General features: G+C 40.6%; 1 protein-coding gene and 1 pseudogene across 3 annotated transcripts in view; both read right to left on the bottom strand.

Moving 5' to 3' along the window:
- CRCP (CGRP receptor component) overlaps nucleotides 1–24769 on the bottom strand; it is a 37351-nt gene that overhangs the window by 3718 nt on the left and 8864 nt on the right. The window contains exons 2-5 of one of the 3 annotated variants that reach the window (XM_077908354.1): nucleotides 23573–23609; nucleotides 22340–22438; nucleotides 20116–20210; nucleotides 3654–3711 (exon numbers count right to left, since the gene is read on the bottom strand). In XM_077908354.1, the coding sequence (XP_077764480.1) occupies nucleotides 3654–3711; nucleotides 20116–20210; nucleotides 22340–22438; nucleotides 23573–23609 (289 nt within the window). Of the gene's footprint in view, nucleotides 1–3653; nucleotides 3712–20115; nucleotides 20211–22297; nucleotides 22439–23572; nucleotides 23610–24356; nucleotides 24441–24769 lie in introns of all 3 variants that reach the window. The other 2 variants (XM_077908353.1, XM_077908355.1) reach the window with 2 other exon arrangements.
- On the bottom strand, nucleotides 3725–10402 carry LOC144319774 (DAZ-associated protein 2 pseudogene; annotated as a pseudogene).

Below are 24769 nucleotides of genomic sequence, written 5' to 3' on the forward strand. Positions count from 1 at the left end.
CTCCCTGCAAGGAACCTGCTTCTCCCTCTGCCTATGTCTCTGCCTCTCTCTCTCTCTAATAAATAAATAAAATCTTAAAAAAATAAATAAATAAAACCAGACATGCAAAATTACAGTGTGTAAAAGGAAGTAATCTAACAGAGACTGTCTCCAAAATATGAAGGAGTTGGAAAGGGGTATATCCAATTTGATTATTTAACCCTAAGAAAAGATGATCTCCATTTGAGAGAGGAATGTCTCCAAATTTATAAATTGCCATGTGCAGTTGATTATGAACTGCTTCCTGACTCAGGGGAAGCAGGAAAGGAGATTTAGACTAGTCTTAGAACACTGACAACTTCCCACCAGTATTTGTGCAGGGGCTTTCCCAGAATCACTGCCACCAGAGCTTCTCAAGCATGTGGAAGTCAGGACAATTTATAGATGAGTAAGTGTAGGCTCAGCATTGTAAAGAAAATCTGATCTGGGTCTTACAGCAAGTAGGGAAAGGTCTTTGCCTTTGGATTCCAGCTCTTTCTAGAACACCATGCCTCTATCCTTTCCTCTCTCAGAGAGGCAGACTAGAGTTATAGGACTTCTCAGAGGCCTCATTTTTAGAAAACCAAATAGAGAAGACTTGAACAGACCACCTTCTTGCATCCTGATCACTGCGTGTGGCAGATGCAATGATGATCAGGCGTCAGCTGATAGGCAATAGGGCCGAAGAACAGAAACTTTCCTTTTCAAACCAAGATTCCCAGTCACAGGAAAAAAAACCTAAACCTCATTAAGCAAAATGAAAACACATTTATACAAAAAAGAAACTCAGAAACCAAAAACTCACTAATACCTCTTGGGTCTCTAAGATAAAATGATACTAACTGTATTACTCCTCACCTTTTCTTCCCAACACAGAAGAAACTGACCCCAAAGAGACACAAAGCACCACCTCAACGTTCTCAAACACCCAAGGTTTCAAGTTGTTCGGAACAGAAGGGTGAATGAGATGTAAAAATCCAAAGTATTTGCAGATGAGTCAACGCTAAATTTTTATCATATACAAAGACCGTATCCATTCCTAGGAACTGTCAAATGGGGCTGCTATACTCCAAAAATGGTGTCTCTCATTCTGAGCTGCCAAGGCCAACTTCCTACATTACCAAAACAACTTGAACCTAATAACTATGGACACTTCTAGCTATCTGACCCAGAACAGTTCACTTAACCTCTGTAAATTTCACTTTTCTCTAATGTAAAATGAATGTAACATCCACAGTTAAGGACCAAATAAGAACACATATTACAGTGTTTTGTAAGCCATAAGACGATACAATCTAAGACATTTATAATCACTAACTTCCAACAGGCGTATATGGCAGTACTGTTGAGGACAGTGGCAGGACGGGGACAGAATCACAGAAGTGGGGGGCAGGCTCCTGTGGATCTGAGGCTTACCACAAACCATGGCTGAGGTGTAACCAAAAGTAGCTTTACCCCCCAAAACTGAATACAAATGCTGGATGCTGGAAATACTTTGGACACAGGGAGAATAATGGCCGTAAGGTTAATGCAAGGATATTCTCAAGTCTTCTGTACTTCACACCCTTTGTGAAAACCTCATTTCTGATCCCTCTCTTATGAGAAGAGATATTGTCACTGGGATTTGCTATCCTTTGTAGCCAAATCCCAGGCTGGGGAAAATCTGACTATAACATGGTCCAACTGCTGAGAAACAACATACCGTATTTATCAAGACCTACTACCTACCTACCTGTGAAAAGGAGAAAGGAAAGGACAGTCTGAGGGGACGCCACACACTTCTTTCTTCTTACTATGCAAAAGCACATGGCTTGGAGGAGAAAGTAAGGTGCTAAGTCAGACAGACCCAATTTGCCACTCACTAGCCAAGACTATGGTGAGGGCATTAAAGGTGACACCTACGAAGCCCATGGCATAGAGCAGGCACTCTTAATAGCAGCTAATCATACCAAATAATGATAGAGCTTTCTACAGGCTCTGGGATGAGATCATGCTAATCTTCATCTCCTCTCTCCATCTGTCATTAAGCCATGAATAACATATGTTGCTGATTAAAGTTGGAGGAGCTAACATGTGATTTTTAACCCAGAGGGACATGGATTAGTTTCTTGCTGATTTGTTTTTTTTTTTTCTGTTCTAAGATGAATCTCCTGTACAGTTGAATGCATCAGAGTAAGGATACAAAAAAAAAAAGGAATCTCTATTTACCCTAAAGGCCAGTTCCCCCAGAAAGTCACCCTTTATGGAAGGAATTTTTCTAATTTAATTTTGGGGGCATTTTGAAGGACAGGAAAACATTAGGAGGACAATAAAAGTCTTAGTCGAAAATTAAATGCCCCATGACCCTTTTATTTATTTATTATTATTTTTTAAGGTTTTTATTTATTTATTCATGAGAGAGATAGAGAGGCAGAGACACAGACAGAGGGAGAGGCAGGCTCCCTGTGGGGAGCTTGATGCGGGACTTGATCCCGGAATTCCAGGATCATGACCTGAGCTGAAGGTAGATGCTCAACCACTGAGCCACCCAGACGTCCCTCCATGAACCTTTTACAAAGGTTCTTTTTAAAGAAACTCTAAACATCATAGGTATTTTTGGCTGCTTTCTTCCACACTTTCTGAGAGAAATTTGACAAAGGATAAGTACTTCTAAAACTGACTTTGCAAACTCCTTTTTTCTCATTTTGTTAATTCTCTAATCAGTTTTTTTTTTTTTACCGACAATTAAATGGCCTGCCTGGTATTTAGAGCTTCACGGTGTTCCCAGGACACCAACACAGTAACCACACAGATTTTCTCACTGGGCCTCAGCTTCACATTCTCCTTAGACCATGTATAGCTTTTACTCTGGCTGTCTTGCACAATTCTAAAGCTTTATACTGTGACTGCTGTGTAGACTGTGCAAGTGATGAGGATCCACTGAATGGTCATACGCAGGGAAACAAGATGATCAAGTTTGTGGTCTGAGAAAGTGAACTCTGACAGCGGTGCAGAAGGTGGACTGTAGGGGCCAGCCTGAGGCAGGGATGATGAGAGGACAACCACGAGAGCTGCACTGAGAAAAGACAGAAATTAACACAGTGTGACAGGGAGAGGAGAGAGAACAGGGGAAGACACAAGCAACAGAACCTGGGGACTAAGTGCATGTGAGATCAAAGAAGAGAATGACTTCCAGGTTTCTGGCTTGAGAGACTGGGCCAGGAGGCTGACAGAAAGAGCATGTGGGGAAGTACACTTGTGCTCTGTGAACTAAGAACAGAAACAGGAAGAATAGGGTTGAAGGGTGGGAGTCAGGGAGGAGAAATTCTGCCAGAGTCATGGTGAGTCTTGTTTTTCTGCAACATCTGGTTGGCAATAACCCCTACAGGAAAGCAATGACCAGGATAGGGTGGGACATCAGGGGAGACAAAGAGTGCTGCGATGCAGGCCCAAACCCTAAGGAAGGAACAAAATTTCCCCAGTCTACTTTCATTAAGTCCATACTAACTAGGATCCAATTGGTGAGGTCTCCTTTCACTTATAAAATGGGGCAGGCGGGCAGTCTTTTCAGGAAATGGCAGTTCCAGCCTTCATCACCCCTTCTCCCTTTCAGACTCAGAAACCACTCCCCTCATATTCGGGCCTCCTTCACTCACCAGCTGGATCTCAACAGCAGTCATAGGCCTGTGATTCAGCAGCTGAAGCTTCTCAGCTCTGTCAAATGAAAGTACAAAGCATTTAAAACTCTTATTCCCTTCAGAATCTTGAGTCTTGACCAAGCTGTTCAGAGAACACGGTGTCAGATAACAAATGGGAAAACTGCTTGGAAAGTGGCCCTCAGTTTCTTCAACTGTAAAAGGGAGAATGAGAATTGAAGAGCCCACATCAGAGACTCTTGAGAGGGTACAAATGTGTATTAGAATCAAAAAACAACTAATGTATGGATTAAAAGAAATGTAACAAATAGAAGAGGTGCAGTTTTAATCAATTTTATCTGGAAAATATGAAGAAAATAACATTTTCTTAATCCAAAAGATTAATAAAATAATCTTGGTTGGTTGGTATCACTTAGAAATGGCAGAGAATTCCTTTTTGAGATTAATATTAAATGTCAGATTTTCACTTGTTATATCAGAAACAAAAACCAGGACTAGAGGGGGGTAGGGGTTAATGCACAGAAGTATAAGGCACAGTCCTCTGCCCACAAAGTTTACAAGCCAGTTGGGGAAAGAAGACAAATACAAGAAATTTTAACAAACATGTAAGTAACTGTTGAAGATAATAATTATCACCTGTCACAAGGTAATATCTAGCTCATTTCTAAAGGAGTGGTTGAAATGTGTGGACTCTTGAAGGTGATATAGGACTTAAAAGAAAAAAGAACAGCTTTTTTCTTTTACCACCCCTGTGCAGGTGACAATTTCTAAGTTTCCCTCTCAATCTGACCCAGAAGCTCCAGATTCATCTTTCGGATCAACTCAGTAAATATTTACTGAACTTTAAAGACATTCTGAAATAAACAGATGACTGAGCCACAGGCCCACAGCCGCCTTTGGAGAAACAGCATATTAGCCAGCCTCCCTCTGCCTCGGTCTCGCCATCTGTATAACAGCAATCATAATAGAACTTAATATCTCATCAGGGGGTTAAGGAGGGATGAACATCTTTCTGTTTATAGTGCCAGCAGCTACCATTTATTGCTTCTTCCCATATGGCAAGCACATTGACTTAATCGATGCTGAGATGGTAAATAACTTGCCCAAGGGTTACACAGCTAGTAAATAGAGAGTTGGGACTCAGTCATCAAAGCTCATGTTCTTAACCATCTGCTTCTAGTATTCGGTATTCAAAATGATGACTGTCACAGCAATTTCTCCATAAATGGAAGTCAGTAGTAAGGCACTTGTAGTGAAGTTCTACTCCTTCCTCATAATCCTGCAAACATTTACTCTAGACTCGAAGATGACTTCACTGAGGAGGAAACCTTTGCACTGGGCCCTGAAGAGTTTTCTAGACAAAACAATGGGAGCAATGGACAGTCAGGGCAGGAACAGCATAAGTAAACGGCAAGAACAAAAATTATGGAGTTTTAGGAAATGGCTGCATGAAAGGCTGTGAGACATGAAGCTGAGTCCTTAGGACAAGACCACACAGGGCTCCAACTAACAACAGGCTGGATGTGACTCTGTGGACACTGGAAAGTAACCAAGGAACGGAGTGATATGCTGAGGTGAGAAAAAACAAGGCCGTGAACCTGGGTAGCAGCAGGGCTGGCAATGAGAGGCTGGACATGTGAAAGGTCAACCTCAGGTATAGGTAACAGGACCTGACAACAGCCTTGGTTGGGTGGGGAAAGAGAGAAGAGAAGAGTCAGGGTTTAGTGTCAGGTTTTTAGTCTGTTTGGGAAAAATCTATTACTTGAAATCTGAGGAGTTTGTGGTGCTTTTGGAACAATGAAGAGGTCTCTGTTCAGCCATTCGTCTAGTTCTAGTTCTAGTGTGGTCTAGAACTAAAGAAAAAGACCAGAGCTGGATGTACTAGCAAGGAGTGATACAAAACCATGGGAGTGGATATCACAGTCCAGAGACCAACTACAGAGTCAGTGGAGACACAAGACAGGGCACCATAAAACATCTCCAGTTAAGGGTCTGGGAGAGAAGGTGGCAAAGGAGGAGGAAAGAGAGGCAAAGAAAACCTGAGAGAGTGATGTTAGGGAAACCAAGGGAGGAAAAGCTCTGGGAAAAGGGCAGGAGCAACAACATCACATGCTGAAGAGGGGAAAGCAGACTGACAGTATAGAAGCAACCAGATCTGCCAACAAACAGGGCACTGGTGGTGGCCTGTGCAATAGTTTGGTGGAACAACAGTGATGGTCACAACTGGACTGTGGGGACTGAGGATTAACTGTAGAGAAAATAATCTTTTTTTCCCCTTTGGTAATGCAGTGTTACCACTTTTTTAAAATTTTCAAAACAATCTTTATTCTACATTTTGAGAATTAAAAAATTAATCAGCAAAGTGTGTCACCAAAAAAAAAAAAAAAAAAAAAAGTGTGCCACAGTGCAAAGAGAAACATACAACAGAGAATCTCTATAATAATCAATGGTATAACCAAACATCACATGTACACATTTAGATGAACTGAAATTATAACATAAAATAAAACCCAATTTCTGAAAACAAAAATGAAGGTATTAAGGATCTCCAAACATTCTTAACTCTAATGAGATTTCACTGGACTCAAGTCATTTGGAAGTGAGGCATTCACAATATGACTCCATTAACCCAGCTTAGGAATTCTTGGGAGCCATGAATGGCTGTGGCAGGCAGGTTGACAACAAATGGCAACCAAATTTTGATCAGAAAATTCCCCTCTGAAATTTGGCTCTAAAGTTATCAGGCTTTTGAAAGACATCCTCCTCACTGCCCCAGATTTTAAACAAACTCGTTTTCAGTGCAGTTTGTATTGATATTCTTTGTTTGGATGAACCTCAGTTTTTCTGGCATTAAAGCAAATTTAGATTTGGTTCATGTCTGATGAGAAAAACCTGTGAGAGGAGGGTCTAAGAGGCAGGTGTGAAAGCCGAAGTAATGGGGTCTGTGCTTGGGGCACAGAACAAGTTTCAGAAGATCCTTGTGAAAGACAAGTTAAAAGCACAAGGGGAGATGTCCAAGGAGAGGAGGAGGTTATTAGTCTGATTGGTCTCTGGCCTGCAACTCTGTTTCAATGGGGACTGGCAGGAGGGAATGGAAGACAAGGTTTGAGGATGGATATGGGGCAAAGGATAGAAAAGCTAAGTCAGACAACTGAAGTGTTTCATTTATGACATATACTATAAATCAAAGACTTAAAGGAGACTAAAGACCAATCCAGATATTTTGGCAATTTTAATTCTTAGGAAGATGAAAGTTCCCTCAAAGCCTAATTGATATTTCCTTACTAAAAGCAAAGACCAGTATGGTACAGTATAATTCCAGAGGAATTTAAGGAAGATCCTTAGGGCTGCTTTGTCTACTTTATTTTATGAATGGCTACCTCCCCTACACCAAAACGCTTCAGGGAGATTCTGCTACTGTAATACGGTTTCTATTTTTTTAAAAGATTTTTATTTGAGAGAGCGAGTGAGTGGGAGAGAGCAAGCATGAATGAGGGAGGAGCAGAGGGAGAGGGAGCAGATTCCCCTCTGAGCAGGGAGCCCAGTGCAAAACTCAATCCTAAGACCCTGAGATCATGACCAAGCCTGAAGTAGATACTTGAAAGACTGAGCTACCCAGGTGCCCCTATAATGTAGTTTCTTATTAAATCTGAAAAGTGTCCAAAAGTTTCAGCACCGGAAAGACACCACAACACGTGTCTGAAGTGAAATGAGAGGCTAACAGGACTAAAGCAGCTGAACTGTGATAGTGCCAAAGGTAACTGATGTCCTTCCCAGCACACTGGTGGCCTACCTCCTCACCAGATGCTGGAGTCACCATCTAAGCCACCCACGAAGAGGTTTCCCTTTCACTGAGTTCTGAGGACACTGGCTCCCTGTGAGGCTCCAAGCTGAGCAGCACTGGGAAGGAATCCTGGACGTGGAGGAGGAATGCTGCCAGCAGCGGCCCCAGCTCTGAATCTCCTACCTGCAAAATACTTGCCTTCCACCAGCACTGTTGAACCAGGTGGACAGGTGGGACCAAGTGGATCAAAGTCATAGGGATTATAGACTCTAAAGGGCCAAAAGCCACGTCTGGGCCCTGGGAAGATACAGTGAGGTGCCAGGAAAAGCAGCTGACGTGGTAGCGACTGGGGCTGCCCACAGCTGCACAAAGCTCCAATAAGAGCTCTGAGTAGGCAGATGGAGGGAGCATCAGTACAGGAGGAGCCTGAGAAGTCACAAGATCTGAAGGTGGACTGGATTCCCACAAGGCTGCACAGGACAGATCTGTGTTTGATACTGACCTTTGCTGTTCACAGTAGTTATGGGTCTGGTTCCTCTCAGCATCACAGACCAAAATAATCTCTTGAAGGAAAAGAGAAGGCAAGGAGCAACTACAGCCTGAGGAGGGGAGGTTCTGGAGGGACCCTGGAGCATGTCTGCCAGCTAAGGAAATAAGCACGAGGAAAGACTATAATTGAAGGGAAGAAAGGGAAAAAGACCCTCAGAAAAACAAAAGTCCAAAGTTTCAGCAAAGGGGCTTATATTCCACAGAGGCCACAGCAATGTGGGGGAGAAAGCATATTTGAAGGGATCTGAAAGGAAAAAGTTCATTTTGGATAATTTTCTCAGTTAAGCAGAAATGAAAAAGTAGAGCTAAATAAATGAGCATCTCTGCTCAAATCAATCAAAGCAATGGAATCCAGTTCATCGACCGGTCATTATCAAGCTAGGTTCTGAACTGCTGGAAATGTTCCTATAGTTACACAAAAGGATCTTGTAAGTCGACTAGCAACAAAAACACAGCTGCTCCATGAAAAAGCTGACTTGGAGTCAAACCAAACAAGCAAGTTCTCTGCTCCTACATTCAAGGAGCTGAGCACTGCAGGAGCAAAATCACAGACCCACACTGACTGCAGGCTCTGGTTTGAGGGTCTGCAGGTTAAACACATTCCCCTCACTTCATAACTAAGCCTGTTTTTATTGTCCCTTTATTGTCCCTTTCATCCTTTTCATTTTTCAACTCATTACACTTTAGCTCGTGCCCCAACTGATCACTAAAACTGTTCTTGCCAAAGGGCTCTATGCCTCCACACAGACAACTCTAGTGGATGCTTCCCTGTCTTCTTTTACCTGTCTCTGTGATATCTGACATTGTTGATCATTCTCTCCTTAAGACTATCTACCTTTATGGCTTCTACACAGCATTCTTTAATGATTCTCTTATCTGATGAGAATCTCAGATTCATCTCAATCTCATTCATCTCTTTCTAGTTTTTTTTTTTCTTTTAAGATGTTATTTATTTATTCATGAGAGACACAGAGAGAGAGAGAGGGGGGGGGGGGGCAGAGACACAGGCAGGGTGAGAAGCAGGCTCCATGTAGGCAGCCTGATGTGGGGCTCAATCTCGGGACTCCAGGGTCACACTCTGGGCCAAAGGCAGGCGCTCAACTGCTGAGGTACCCAGGCATCCCAGATTATTTCTTTCAAGATCTCCATCCCCTTCTCACCATTTCTATAAGCCACAATTTTTCTTGGTTAGAGGACAATGACCTCTATTCTCAGAGGTACCTGAAATAAAGTATTTTTATTTATTTTTATTTTTTAATTTATTCATGAGACACAGAGAGAGAGAGAGAGAGAGAGAGAGAGAGGCAAAGACACAGGCAGAGGGAGAAGCAGGCTCCAGGCAGGTAGCCTGATGTGGGACTCGATCCCGGGACTCCAGGACCACACCCTGGGCCAAAGGCAGGCACTAAACCGCTGAGCCATCCAGGGATCCCCAATAAAGTACTTTTAAAAGATAAAAATCTGGCTGCCTCATTATCCTGCTTGTAATCTTCTACCAGGATTTTGGTATGAACTTGAATTCCTTAGTTTAGTCTCCAGAACCCAATCTGATATTTCCAATCCTCTAGGTTCATATGCCTTTGCTTTCCCTAAGCACTCATATTCCGATTAAATGAAACTAAACATTGCACAGAAAAGCATCAGACTACGTCTTGATTCTGTGCCTTTGCACATCATGTTCTTTCTGCTTGAAGAACTAACTGACCTGCACCTGGCTGACTCTTCCTTTGTATTAAAACCCAGTGTCACCTCCCAGAGACAAAATAATATACTCAAATTCCAACACTTTAGTGTCTCTCTACCATGTCCCTCCTACCATAGCACTTATACTGTATTCATCTTTGTATCTCTCAAACAGACAAAGATGGAGGATAAGTCAAAGAAAGAGCTAGGGCAGGACTGACTTTCAAGAAAAGTGCAAAGAAGAGACAACTGCAGAACACTGGGGAGACCTGGGGCAGGAGTCCATGCTCCCAGAGCAGAGAGACTACCCATAATCCAGATACTCGTGAAATCTGACAACTCATCCATTTCCTCTGGGCTTTGCTGGCCCTAGAAGTATATATCCCAAATATGATGCCAAACCCCAAGAGTAATCTGTGTACAGAAGAGTCCCTTTAGGACTCAAAGTTATTTACAAACCTACCTAAGCTGGGTCTCAAAGACAAGTCCTTCTATTCTGGCAGACATAGCTGTCTGCACATCTTAGGGAACAGGTATCAGGATAAGACCTGGGGCTGTAAGACAGACTGCAGTTCTTAAGAACTAAATGCTTCAAGCAAAAATGATTAAAGAATCAAATGCTTTGAGAAAATGAACTATAGAAAAATATAATAGACTATAGAAAATTAACATAGGACTTAGTGTTAAAGTGACTTCGAGTTGAGTTTCAACACTACCATTTTGCTGAATAAAGCTATGGAGTAAAATAAAACATGGTTTCTATTTGTTTTGTTTTTTTTTTTAATTTATTTATGATAGTCACACACAGAGAGAGAGAGGCAGAGACACAGGCAGAGGGAGAAGCAGGCTCCATGCACCGGGAGCCTGACGTGGGATTCGATCCCGGGTCTCCAGGATCACGCCCTGGGCCAAAGGCAGGCACCAAACCGCTGCGCCACCCAGGGATCCCTAAAACATGGTTTCTATTATACCCTCAAGGATTCTAGCAGTGGAGGTACTTAAGCAAATTATAATAGAGTTCCAGTTTGTACCATGAGAACTAGACCCTTTAAGGGCTTTTATCTTGAATCTCCTCTTCCTGAGAGGATGGTAGAGAAAAACTCTCTTGGGGATATGCAGATATAAGGATTAATGAGCACTTCAGCAGTTTCTGATATAAATGTTTATTCATATATATTTATATATATGTTTATTTATATTATATATATTCCTGTCTTATATCACACTGGCTAGCACAAAGATGGTCCAGGTCTGGTATAATGGTAAGCAGCCCCTGGATCATAGGTACTGAGGCCAATGAAAGTCAATGAGCTACAATGGCTCTGCCTCAGAGGAGGAGCCAGGCCCCATCTACAGAAAAAGCAGCCTGCCAGCCCCCTCTACTGGTTGTCTGTAGAACACGACTGCCTGCAGCTTTTGCTTCTTGCAGTCACTAACCTACGTAAAAACCCTGGCACAGATCTGTCCTAGAAGTCAACCAGTTAATGAAAAATAGGCACCAACAAGTCACAAAGGAATTTACAAATCCTCAACTTTAGAATCACACAGGGAAAAAAGAAACTTCTCCGAATATTACAATCTGGTTTAAATTTACATAGATTATGGCCAATCATGAATAGGCTTGCAAGAAAATTCTCATTTGTGGGTTTCTTTTTTTTTTTTTTTAAAGATTTTTTTTTAATTTTTTATTTATTTATGATAGTCACAGAGAGAGAGAGAGAAAGAGAGAGGCAGAGACACAGGCAGAGGGAGAAGCAGGCTCCATGCACCAGGAGCCCGATGTGGGATTCGATCCCGGGTCTCCAGGATCGCGCCCTGGGCCAAAGGCAGGCGCCAAACCGCTGCGCCACCCAGGGATCCCTCTTCCTTTCTTCTTTTTAAATTTAAACTCTATGCCCAACATGGGGTCTGCTCTCCAAATGACCCCAAAATCAAGAACCTCATGCTCTACTGACTGAGCCAGCCAGATGCTCCATTTTTTAGTTTCTCGAATGGTAGCCAGGGGTAAATGTGTACAAGAAAAGATGTTGGGATGGGAAGCAATACACCAGACCAGACACATAGTGAGAAGAGGCCTTAAAAAACTATCAGGACTTGTCTTGTAGATAAGAAATAGATCCCTAAAAGCCAATCTTTCTGCTTATTATAACAACAAAAAGCCCCCAGGACTAAATACAAAAGGAATAACCTGAGAACTGTTAAAAGTATACAAAGGTAGGTGGACTGGAAATTAAAATAAAACTTGAAGAACTAGTTAGTGTGGGGGATAGATGTTTGCTTTCTCTTTTCTCTCACAGCACTGATTCTCATGCCACAGGAGAGCTATGGCAGTAGCTCCAACAAGCAGCTAAAACTCCAAGAGAAATCCCATCTTTCCAGCCAGAAGATTGGGGAAAGGGGCCCCTGAGACCCGGAAATCTGGATGAAATTTGCAGCTCAATGGCAGCTCCCTAGGGAGCCCCTATCAGCAAGTGTAGCTACAAAGAGAATCTTGGTCGTCCAGAGTGCCAAGTAATATCCTTTTTCCCCTTTGCTCTTTACCTCTCCTTGCTTTGCCCCAAGGGTGGTACCAATAACAACTGTACATGTGGCCAACTAAATCTTTGAGAGAGGGATCCCTGGGTGGCGCAGCAGTTTGGCACCTGCCTTTGGCCCAGGGCGCGATCCTGGAGACCCGGGATCGAATCCCACGTCGGGCTCCCGGTGCATGGAGCCTGCTTCTCCCTCTGCCTGTGTCTCTGCCATTCTCTCTCTCTCTGTGACTATCATAAATAAATAAAAAAAAAAAAAAAAAAAAAGAACAGAAATCAGTGTTGATTTAAAAATAAATAAATAAATAAATAAATCTTTGAGAGAAATCTGGTACTTGTGGCCAAAGAACCAACAGGGGAGGCTCAAGTGGGTCAGAGTTTGGGGGCCATCTCAGAGAAGTGAGCTAGAGAAGGGGGATTCTCCTACATCTGAGCATAAATCAGCACAAACCCCAGATTCAGCTTGAGCCATTCATGTGCAGAACAGTCCCAAAACAACAAAAATCATGTCAAACCACCACTCCAGTCTCATTTGCAAAAAACATCCAAAGCAGCAGATCAAAAGTTTTAAAAACTACACTGACATTAAAATCCTTGCCCATGGAAGGCAAGAGACTTGAGGTGTGAACCTAACTGGGTTGACTGCTAAAATAAACAACAAAATAAGCAGAGACTTTTAACAGGATCCAGAGTCTAAACACTATAATATTCAAAAGGTCCAGGACATAATTTAAAATTACCTCAATGGAAAGAAAGAATATACAACTCATTCTCAAAGGAAAAAATACCAAACCTACAATAACCCATATGTTAGAATTATCAAAGATTTTAAAGTAGCTATTATAACAATATTCTTGAAATGGGTGGAATAATTGATGTTCTCAGGAAAGAGGCAGAAATTATAAATAATAAATGGAAGTTTTAGAACTAAAAATCATAATGTATGAAATAAATTCACTGGCTGGGCTTATTAACAAAATGAAGATGACAGACAAAAGAGTCTGTGAATTTACAGAGAGATCAATAAAAATTATCGTTTGAACAACAGAGGGGGAGGAAAAAGAGAAAAATGAAGAGAGAGGATTCAGGGAAAATGGCAGTGTGGGAAAAACCAGGACTCTGCCTCTCCACCACCTAGACAACTGCCTAGACAACTAGACCCAAATGTAAAATGCAAAACTATAAAAATTCCTAGAAGATAATACAGGAGAAAGCCTAGGTGATCTTGAGTTTGGTGATGACTTTCCAACTACACTACCAAAGGCGCAATCCATGAAAGAAACAGCTGATAAAACTGGACTTCATTAAAATTAAAAACATCTGCTCTGTGAAACACAACATCAAGAAAATGAGAAAACAAACCACAGACTGGGAGAATATATTTATGAAAGGCACAGGACAAAGGACTTTTCCAAAATATACAGTAAATTCTTAAAACAGTAAGAAAACAACTCAATTAAAAATGGCCAAAAGATCTGAATGAACACCTCATCAAAGAAGATACATAGGGGCACTTGGGGGGCTCCGTTGGTTAAGTTTCTGTGTTTGGCTCAGTTCAGGGTCCTGGGATCCAGCCCCACATAAGGCTTTCCACTCACTGGGGAGTCTGCCTATCCCTCTGCCCATCCCCCCCAACTGTACACACGCTCTCTCTCTCTAATAAAATCTTAAAATGAAATATATATGGATGGCAAAGAAGCATGTGAAAAGGAGCTTAACATTATATTTTATTAGGAAAATGCAAATTAAAACAAGATACCATTATATGTTTATTAGAATGGCCAAAATCCAGAACAGTAACATCACCAAATGCTGGTGAGGACTAAAGCCAACAGAGACTCATTCATTGATGGGAGGGATGCAAAATGATACAGCCATTTTAGAAGGCTGTCTGATGGTATCTTAGAAAACTAGACATACTCTTACCATGTGATCCAGCTGCTGTACTTATTGGTATTTACCCAAAGGAACTGAAAACTTACAATGACCAAAAAAAAAAAAAAAAAAAAAAAAAAAAAAAATATTTCTGAGCACAGATGGTTAAATTAGGTTTTTCTGGTAACTGCCCAAACTTGGAACCACCAAGATGTTCTTTCGTGGATAATGGACAAGCTATGTTATGTTCAGACAATGGAATATTCTTTAGTGCTAAAAAGAAATGAGCTATGAAACCATAAAAAGACATGGAGGAGGCTTAAAATGCATATTACTAAGTGAAAGAAGATAATCTGAAAATGACTACATACCCTATGATTCCAACTACAAGACATTCTGAAGAAGGCAATATGGAGAGGTAAAAAGATAAATGGTTGCCAGGGGTTGTATGTGGGAGGGAAGGATGAAGAGGTGGAGCACAGAGGATTGGATTTGCAGGTCAGTGAAAACACTCTTGTGATACTGCAACAAGTGGATATACATGTTATTATACATTCTTCCAAATCCAGAGAATGTATAATGCTAAGAGTGAACCACAATGTAAACTATGGACTTTGGGTGATAATGATATGTCAATGGAGGTTCACTGACTGCAACATATTTACCAATCTGATGGGGGGATGTTAATAAAGTGGAGGCTGTGCATCTGATGGAGGGGGATATGGGAAATGTCTATATCTTCCCCTTAATTTTGCTGTTAACCTAAAAGTGATCTAAAATATAGTCTTAATTTCTTTAAAAAAGAAAAAGAACAGAGATGATTCTGGAAAAGTGGTAAAATAGGAAGCGCCAGGAATCTGCCTGTCTATCCAGATGATATCTGCACTGATGGAATCTGTCTGATGTAACTATTCTGGAATTCTGGAGCCTCTTAAAAGCTTGCAACTTCCTGGGTAAGGCTTAGAAGGTAAACTGAAATGAAATTTTGGTCAATTTAGACCATAGCACAGTATATACCAGTGCTAGGCAGCTGTACACATGTTCCTAGAGCAGCTTGTATACAGCTTCCTGAAGCCAGGGAGGGCAAAAAAGAACCTGTGCTCCAAAAGGTCTGTGCTCTCTTTAATCACTGACTGCAGCTTCTGATCAGAGGTGGCATAAGTGGAAATGCTAAATTGGAGGAAGGCCTTTCCACTTTTCTCCCAGGATAAATTCAGTATACCAAACAGCAGAATCATTCAGCAAAGGACTTGTAAAGGCCACTGAATTTTGCCTATGGCTGTGAGATGAAATCAATTAGTGGAGGTATTATAAAATGGTACTGCCCAAAATGCCAGCCACTGATTACATATGGCTACCAACACTTAAATTTAGTTTAAGTAAAATTAAAAATGTAATTCCTCCTTAGTACAAGTCACATTTCAAATGATCAACAGCTGCATGTGGCTAGAAGCTACAGTATAAGACAGACCAGAGGAATAACATCCAGGCATGATAAAAATCTCAGCAAACTAAACTTCCTAACCTGTAAGAATCATCCATGAAAAACTTAAGCTAACATACTTACTGGTAAATTAACTGAAAGCCTTCCCCTAACATCAGGAACAAGGTAATGACATCTGCTCCTACCACTCCAACTGAACATCATATATCAAACATCATAGTCCTAGCCAGAGTATGGGACAGGGAAAAGAAATAAAGGTAAAAAGATTCGAAAAAAAATTTAACATCTGTATTCACAAATACCATGATTGTCTTCAAAGAAAAATCATAAGGAACATACTAAAAAAAGTATTTTTTTACAATAGCACCAAAATTTATTAAATTTATAGAATTGTGGAGGCTGAGAAAAATTAAGGCCATTCCACCTCAAGTTTAGCATTAGCACAAGTACAGCCATCTTAGGCCCCTGGGAATAAGAGCTGAACTTTATAGGAAAAACTGCAGAATGTCCTAGGCAGGGAATCCCGTATCGGAAAGACAATAAAGCTCAGAATGCCCTCGGCAGAGAATCCCGTATCAGATCTTAAGAAACTCCCCGACCCTTTCCCCCATATTGGAATGGAAAAAATTCCTCCACCCCTTCTGAAGATCTCCTAGACCAGCCCAAAAAAACCCCAGCTGTAACCCCCTTGGGGGTCCAAGTCCCTGCTCCGCTGTATCGGGTATACTTGGACCCAAGCTCGAGCTTGTAAATAAACCCTCGTGTGTTTGCATCGGTGTCAGCTCCTTGTGGTTTCTCGGATTCGCAATCTTGGGCATAACAAGAATAAATCAATAAATCATGCAGAAGCTGCAGGCTGATCTACAAAAATAGTGATAAAAGAAATTAAAGTCCTAACGAAGTGGAGAGATACACTGTTTTCATGGATCGGAAGATTTGATATTGATAAGGTATCCATTCTCCCCAAAAACTGATCTATAGATGTAGTAAAATCCCAAATGGCAGGATCTGTTCTAGATGCTGATTAAAAAATTTATAATAAAGGGTGTCTGGGTGGCTCAGTCAGTTAAGCATCAGACTCCTGGGACGCCTGGATGGCTCAGTGATCAGGCGTTGCCTTTGGCTCAGGTCCTGATCCCAGGATCCAGAATCGAGTCCCGTGTCGGGCTCCTTGTGGGGAGGCTGCTACTCCCTCTGACTAGGTCTCTGCCTCTCTCACTCTCTGTGTCTCTCATGAAAAAATAAATAAAATCTTAAAAAAAAAAAAAAAAAAAAGGCATGTGACTCTTTGTTTCGGCTCAGGTCATAATCTCAGGGTTGTGGGACTGAGTCCCATCATCAGGCTCCTTGCTAAACAGAGTCTGCTGGAAAGTCTTTCTCTCCCTCTCCTCTTCCTGTGCCCCTGCTCACTCTTGCTCTCTAAAATAAATAAATAAATAAATCTTTTTAATAATGTATATAAAAAGGCAAAAGGAACTGGAAAAGTCAAAACAATTTTGAAAAAGAACAAAGTTGAAGAACTTACACAATTTGATTTCACACCTACTACAAAGCCGCAGTGATCAAGACAATGTAGTACAGGGAGAAAAAGACACACTGATCAAAGGAACAGAATGTAGAATGAAGTAACAGAATCAACAGATTTCTTATAAAACTGCAAAGGCAATTCAAGAAAGAGAGGATGGTCTTTTCAACAAATGGTACTGAAACACTTTGAAATCTATACACATGCTGAATCTCAACCCGTATCTCACAACATACCTTCAAAATCAACTCTAAATGGATTATTTCTAGAAGAAAATATACGAGAAAAATCTTTATTAACTTTGGATATGGCCGAATCTTTACACAAAGGGTCAAAGGCAGGATGCATAAGAGAAAAAAGAAAAGATAAATTTGACTCCATTAAAACCTTCTGCTCTGAGAAAGTGTTAAGAGAATGAAGACAGTGGCAAGCGGGTGGTTTAGTGGTTGGGCGTCTGCCTTTAGCTCAGGTCTCAGGTCATGATCTTGGGGTCCTGGGAAAGAGCCCAGCGCTGGGCTTCCTGCTCAGTGAGGATTCTATTTCTCCCTCTCCCCCACCCCCTCAAATAAATAAAAATCTTAAAAAAAGAGAATGAAAAAACAAACCACAAGCTGGAGAAAAAACATCTACAAATTACATACTAAACCAAGGACTTACATCCAGAATATACAAAGAATTCTTAAAATTATGCAAAAAAAAAAAAAAAAGGCAAAGGCAAATCAAATTTAAATTTAAAAATGTAAAAAAAAGTTGCAAAAAAATTAGTAGGCAAAATATTTAAAGACACTCCATCCAAGAAGATAAAGAAATAAGAACAAAAAAATGCTCATTATTAACCACAATGAGGGGTGCATGGGTGGTTCAGTCAATTAAGCATCTTTTTTTTTTTTTTTAAGATTTTATTTATTTATTTATTCATGAGACACACACATATGGAGAGAGGCAGAGACACAGGCAGAGGGAGAAGCAGGCTCCATGCAAGGAGCCGGATGTGGGACCTGATCTTGGGACTGCGGGATCACACCCTGAGCCAAAGGCAGACGCCCAACCACTGAGCCACCCAGGAGTTCCAAGCATCTGACTCTTAATTTTGGCTCAGGTTGTGATGTCACCAATCAGGAGATTGAGTAGTCAAATTCATACAAACAGAAAATAGAATGGTGGCTGTCAGGGGCTGGGATGAGGGGGAAATGGGATTGGTTTAATTGCTAGTTTCAGTTTTGCCAGATTAAACACTTCTGGGTATTAGTTGTACAGCATGTGAATATATTTAACACTAATGAATTATACACTTAGAAGTGGTTAAGATAAAATTTACCACAAGTAAAAAATATAAAGTGTATATATATATACACACACACATATGTAAACACACATTTGAAAGATGTTTGCCTTCAGAGTTCATCTGGACAAGAGAGGCAAGAGAAGTACACTTAGTTTACTCATAGTGTATCAGTTCTGTGTCTGAAATAACACCAATGTTTCCTTCAAAAGAAAATTATTAATTATCCTGAATGAATGACTGAAGCTTTTGGGATTTATCAGCTCTGGTATTAATTCTATTTTTTTTCTGGTATTAATTCTAAAAGAGAGCCAGTGCTGTTCTTATGTAAACTCTTAATCTAATTCTTTTTTTTTTTTTTTAAGATTTTATTTATTTATTTGACAGAGACAGAGAGCACACAAGCAGGGGGAAGGGCAGAGGGAGAAGCAGACTCCCTGCTCAGTGGGGCTCGATGCCAGGACCCTGGGATTATGACCTGAACCAAAGGCAGACACTTAACTGACTGAGCCACCCAGGTGTCCCTCTAATTATTAATGATGTTTTTAATTCCTACAATCTTAACTTTTTCAAGAAAATCACTAGGAAAAGTAATCGAGCTCTAAAAGAGAAAACAGTATTATCAAGCCATTTTTGCCCCAAGTAAACACAAATGTCAAATGACTTAACTAGCCAACTTTATAAAAACACTTTAGTTTGTGAACCCCATTTTCAGCAAATTTGGCACTCATGCTGTAAATGGTTATGGGGTAGGTCAGAGAACTAGGACTAAAACAAAACAAAACAAAACAAAACAAAAAAAAGAGATTTTGAGATTTAAAAATCCCATTAGGAATGCCTGGGTGGCTCAGCAGTTGAGTGTCTGCTTCAGCAGGGCATGATCCCGGGTCCAGAGATCGTGTCCCACATCGGGCTCTCTGCGAGGAGCCTGCTTCTCTCTCTCTGTCTCTGCCTCTCTCTGTGTGTGTCTCTCATGAATAAATAAATAAAATCTTAAAAAAAGAAAAACCCCATTAAATTCTGTTTCTGGCTCTAGGAGGATCCTCATGTCTGAGTCTCAGTTCTCTTGTCCACGATACCATGATCCTACTTTAAAAGAGCACTGTGTGTCAATTATAATTCAAAATTCAACTAAATAGAAACATAGCACTCCTGAGGATGGTTTTCATATAGTGTCATTTTCATTATGTGTCACATATTGTTCTGACTAAAAATAATTTTTACTACAGTGATTTAAAGGGGCACATTCATCCCCGTTTATAGCAGTCCATGATAGCCAAAATATGGAAAGAGCCCAGATGTCCACTGACAGATGAATGGATAAAGATCTGTGTACACACACACACACACACATACACACACACACAGGAGTATTACACAGCCATCAAAAGGAATGAAATCTTGCCATGTGCAACGACATGGATGGAACTAGAGGGTATTATGCTAATGCTAAGTGACATAAATCATATTTCACTCTTGTGTGGAATTTAAGAAACAAAACAGATGAACATAAGGGCAAGGGAAGGAAAAATAAAGATAAAAACAGAGGGGGAAGCAGATGGTAACAGACTCTTAACTCTAGAAAACAAATGGAGAGTGATTGGAGGGAAGGTGGGTAGGGAGATGGGGTGACTGGGTGATGGGCATTAAGGAGAGCACATGATGTAATGAGCACTGGGTATTATATGCAACTGATGAATCACTGAATTCTGCCCCTGAAACTAATAATACACTGTACATTAACTACACTGAATTTAAATTAAAAATTAAAAAAATAATTTTTACTTACTTGGTCAACTTGTGGCTTTTCATTGCTGTGAGAAATTCTCTGACAATCTCAGGAGTCTGGTGCCTGCATGGTGTTTTTGATATATATTTTAATGTCTACCCCCCCAAAAAAAAAAGAAAAAACAAGCATAAGATAAACAAAACTTGAATGAGAAAAAGGGAAGACAATGGCTATAACTTAGTATTCTAAAATTTTATTTCAAAATCTATAAAGGGGTGTCTGGGTGGCTCAGTCAGTTGAGCATCTGACTCTTGATTCCAGCTCAGGCCATGATCTCAGGGTCATGGAACTGAGCCCCACATCAGGCTCTCTGCATGGAGCCTGTTTCTCCCTCTGCCTATATCCCTGCCTCTCTCTCTCTGTCTCTCATGAATAATAAATAAAATCTTAAAAAAAAAAAAAAAAAAAAAAAAGCAAGCTTTTCTGATCTTTTTTTCTTTTTTTTTTAAAGTTTTTATTTATTTATGATAGTCTCACACACACACACACACACACACACACACAGAGAGAGAGAGGCAGAGACATAGGCAGAGGGAGAAGCAGGCTCCATGCACCGGGAGCCCGACATGGGATCCGATCCCGGGTCTCCAGGATCGCGCCCTGGGCCAAAGGCAGGCGCTAAACCGCTGCGCCACCCAGGGATCCCAAGCTTTTCTGATCTTAAAAAAAACACTCAAGCTGACAATTGTGTTATATTTCAGACAATTTTTTAAAAGACAGGGAACCCAAAGAATAGTCACAAGTCCATATGGATATAAGTAAATAAATAAAAGGATGAGAAGGATCAAGTGTTTTCTTACAGAAGAATGTGGAAGGAATGAGGGAAATAAATCAATCTTAGGCAACTGAACCACAGTAATAATTACTGCAGGAAAGACATACTAATGAGTACTAAAATTAATGGGCAAAAGCTTTAAGTAGAATATATTATGCATAGCCTCAAAGCATCTTCCCCAAAATATCTATTAATTACTGTGATGGACTGATTGATTGATTCTTGGGTGATGGTTTTAATATATGTCCTCAGGGGTACCCGGGTGGCTCAGTGTGGTTGAATGTCTGCCTTTAGCACAGGTCGTGATCCTGGGGTCTTGGGATTGAGTTCTACATCAGGCTCCCTGCAGGGAGCTTGCTTCTTTTTTTTTTTATTTTTATTTTTTATTTTTTTATTTATTATTTATGATAGTCACACACACAGAGAGAGAGAGAGAGAGAGAGAGGCAGAGACACAGGCAGAGGGAGAAGCAGGCTCCATGCACCGGGAGCCCGACGTGGGATTCGATCCCGGGTCTCCAGGATCGCGCCCTGGGCCAAAGGCAGGCGCCAAACCGCTGGCGCCACCCAGGGATCCCAGGGAGCTTGCTTCTCCCTCTGCCTTTGTCTCTGCCTCTCTCATGAATAAATAAAATTTTTTTAAAAAGTCCTCAGATTTTTTGATATCCTTCCTTCAGGAGATGAAGGAGTCCTTTGAATGGACTGGACTTGACAATTCCTTTCTAACTAATACAAAGTGGAAGTGGAAAACCAGTAACTTTACAGCAGAGAGGCCAGATACCACCTTAAGCAAGTAATCAGAGTGAACAGCATCAGTAAGACACTGATATCATATACCCTGTACTACACAATGACAAGGATACATCCTTTCTGTAGCATTCCTTCCCAAAAGCCTAACTTCAGTCTGGTCATGAGAAAACATTAAAATAAAACAAAACAAAACAACCAAAACTGAGGGACATTCTACAAAATACTTGACTATTACTCTTCAGAAGTGTCAAGGTAATGCATGGAAGATGAGAAAAGCCTAAAGACCTGCTAGAGATAAGAGGATATTAAGGAGCCAGCCATGGTAACTGAATAAAACACCCTGTACCCTTGAACAGAAAAAGGGCATAGAAACTGAGAAAATCTGAATAAACTCTTTCTGTAATTGCTTAGTTTTGATAATTGTGCCATGTTTATGGGAGACGGTAACATCAGGGAAAACTAAGAGAAGGGGAAAGTGTTAGAATTCAGGGCAGTCTTTTGACTATTCCTTCTAACTTTAACATTAGCTAACCCTCACCATTGGATAAACTCCCTCCACTTGTATAAACAGAATAAAAACTGGGTTACAGTAAAACCACTCAAATCAAGTAAGAGGTAGTCATGATTTGGTGGCTAGTCATCTGCAGAATAAGCCAACCTCAGTGGTAGTTGGGTAGCCTCTCCAGTAGCATAGGCTTACTTCATAGGTGATAGTATTCAAGTTCTGTTGCCCAGAACTGTGTTTGTTCTTTCCACTTTCTTTCCTTTGCTCTTTCAGATCAGTCAGTAACTGGAACACCTAAGGAAGTAATAAAATATTTTTATGAATAAATTTGATAAATCTTTTTCAAGGTCAATGATTTTGAAGGATAACTAGTATAGTACCTCTTTTCTTTCACAAACCCTCTCCCTTACTCTTGCATTAGAGCAAATATTAGTCTGAGATGCAGCTGACATTTTAAAAATTCTTTTTATCTAAGTTGATAATCCAAATCCATTAGTTTACTGAAAATATTTCAAATGTTTCCTTATCAATATATCTCCCCTGATCTCAAACATATATTGAGGGTTTTTTTTAAAGATTTTATTTATTTATTCATGAGAGACACAGAGACATAGGCAGAGGGAGAAGCAGGCTCCCCATGGGGATCCCAATGCAGGACTTGATCCCAGGATGCCAAGATCACTCCCTGAGCCAAAGGCAGATGCTCAACCACTGAGCAACCCAGTCATCCCATATATTGAGTATTTGAAAGTAAATCTTCCTAAAATATGATCATCTCAATAGAGGCAGACAGAATTTTCCAAAATTCAACACCCATTTATGATAAAAACTCTCAACAAACTGGGTTTAGAGGGAACATACCTCAATGTGTAAAGGCCATATATGATAAGTCCTCAGCTAACATCATACTGAACAGTGAAAAGCTGAAAGCTCTTCCATAAGATAAGAAACAAGAGGGACATCTGGTTGGCTCAGTGGTTGAGCATCTGCCTTTGGCTCGGGGAGTGATCCCCGTCCCAGGATCGAGTCCCATATCAAGTTCCCTGCGAGGAGCCGGCTTCTCCCTCTGTGTCTCTGTCTCTCTCTCATGAATAAATAAATAAATCTTAAAAAAATTTAAAAAAAAGAAAGAAACAGTTCCAAAACACATGTTTCTATCCCATGAAGGAATATCAAATGAAGATCTAAAATATCTAGGATTTGGGGAAGATTGCCTACTATAAACTAAAGTCTTCCCAGCTTTCCTGAATTACTATGTATAATTTACCAAGCTTATAATTCCAAAGTCCACCAGATGGACTGTCCTATTTTAAAGTGGAAAATCCAATGAATTCAGTCATTTTAACTAAAATTAATTCAATAATCTTCAGAAGCAAAGGGCAAACTATCAGAGAGGAAAATCCAATAGTTTACTTCAAAGCTATTTACCTCATAGTTACTGAGCAGCGCAGAATTGGCATCCTTCCTGCAAAATAAAGGAAATATTCATCAGTCTGGGCTCCCATTCCTTTGTTGAAATTAAATATCTGTAAAATACTTCCCGTATCAAGATTCAGTAAACAAGGGACATCTGGGTGGCTCAGGGGTTAAGTGCCTGCCTTCGGCTCAGGGCATGATCCTGGAGTCCCAGAATTGAGTCCTACATTGTGCTCCCTGCATGGAGCCTGCTTCTCCCTCTGCCTAAGTCTCTGCCCCTCTCTGTGTCTCTCATGAATAAGTAAAATCTTAAAACAAAACAAAACAAAACAAAACACACAAAAAAAACAAGTTCAGGAATTTAGGGACTACAACCTAAAACTGAGAAATGTCCTAAGTCCTATTTGTTTAGCTGGCAACAGACAATTTCAGAGCAACCTTCCCTCTTCACAGCCATAGTATATCACACATTCATTACTAAGTAGGTGAACAAAATACTATATACTCATCCTTAGTCTAGATAGGCAGAAGTCAGGTCAGTCATCTGGGAAAGTTACTTACAGGAAGAACATGGGGCAAAACCAGACGGTAAGGAAGGGGTGTCACTAAACAGCGAGGGTGCTAGAATTAACTGGAGAAACAGTGCAGTCTTATCCCACAGCCATGTCCTTGCCCCAGTACTATCTGCCTCCCATCAGTTATTAACATCTTGGGCAGGCAAGTCATCCTGCTAAATCACCAGAAATGGGATCATTAAGACCACAACAGAGAATTCCAGCAACATCAGGAATCCTACTAGATATCCACAAAGGTGTTCATCTTCTATATCAATTCAACAGATAAAGTTCACGTGTCAAGCAGCGGTCAAAACGTGCTACCCCTGCAATTAAGGCAAAAATGTCATCTTTCATGTATGAGTGAGAATAGCAATGTGACTTGTATTAAAGTATAATCAAGCCCCTCTACAATACTACATAAGTATTTTTAATAGAGCAGTATAGTGTGATAATTAAGAGTTATGAAATCAGACAAATCTGGGTTCATATTCTAGCTCTGCCACTTATAAGGTACAGGAGTCCTGGTGAGTTTATTAAGCCCCCCTAAGCTTCTCCATTCAAAACAAAAAATGGGGATAAAACAGCACCTAGACATGTAGCCTGGATTCTCAACCCAGCTCCACCAAACATTAGGGCTCTGTGAATTTAGGCA

The sequence above is a fragment of the Canis aureus genome, chromosome 8, assembly GCF_053574225.1.
Source record: "Canis aureus isolate CA01 chromosome 8, VMU_Caureus_v.1.0, whole genome shotgun sequence".
Lineage (NCBI taxonomy): Eukaryota > Metazoa > Chordata > Mammalia > Carnivora > Canidae > Canis > Canis aureus.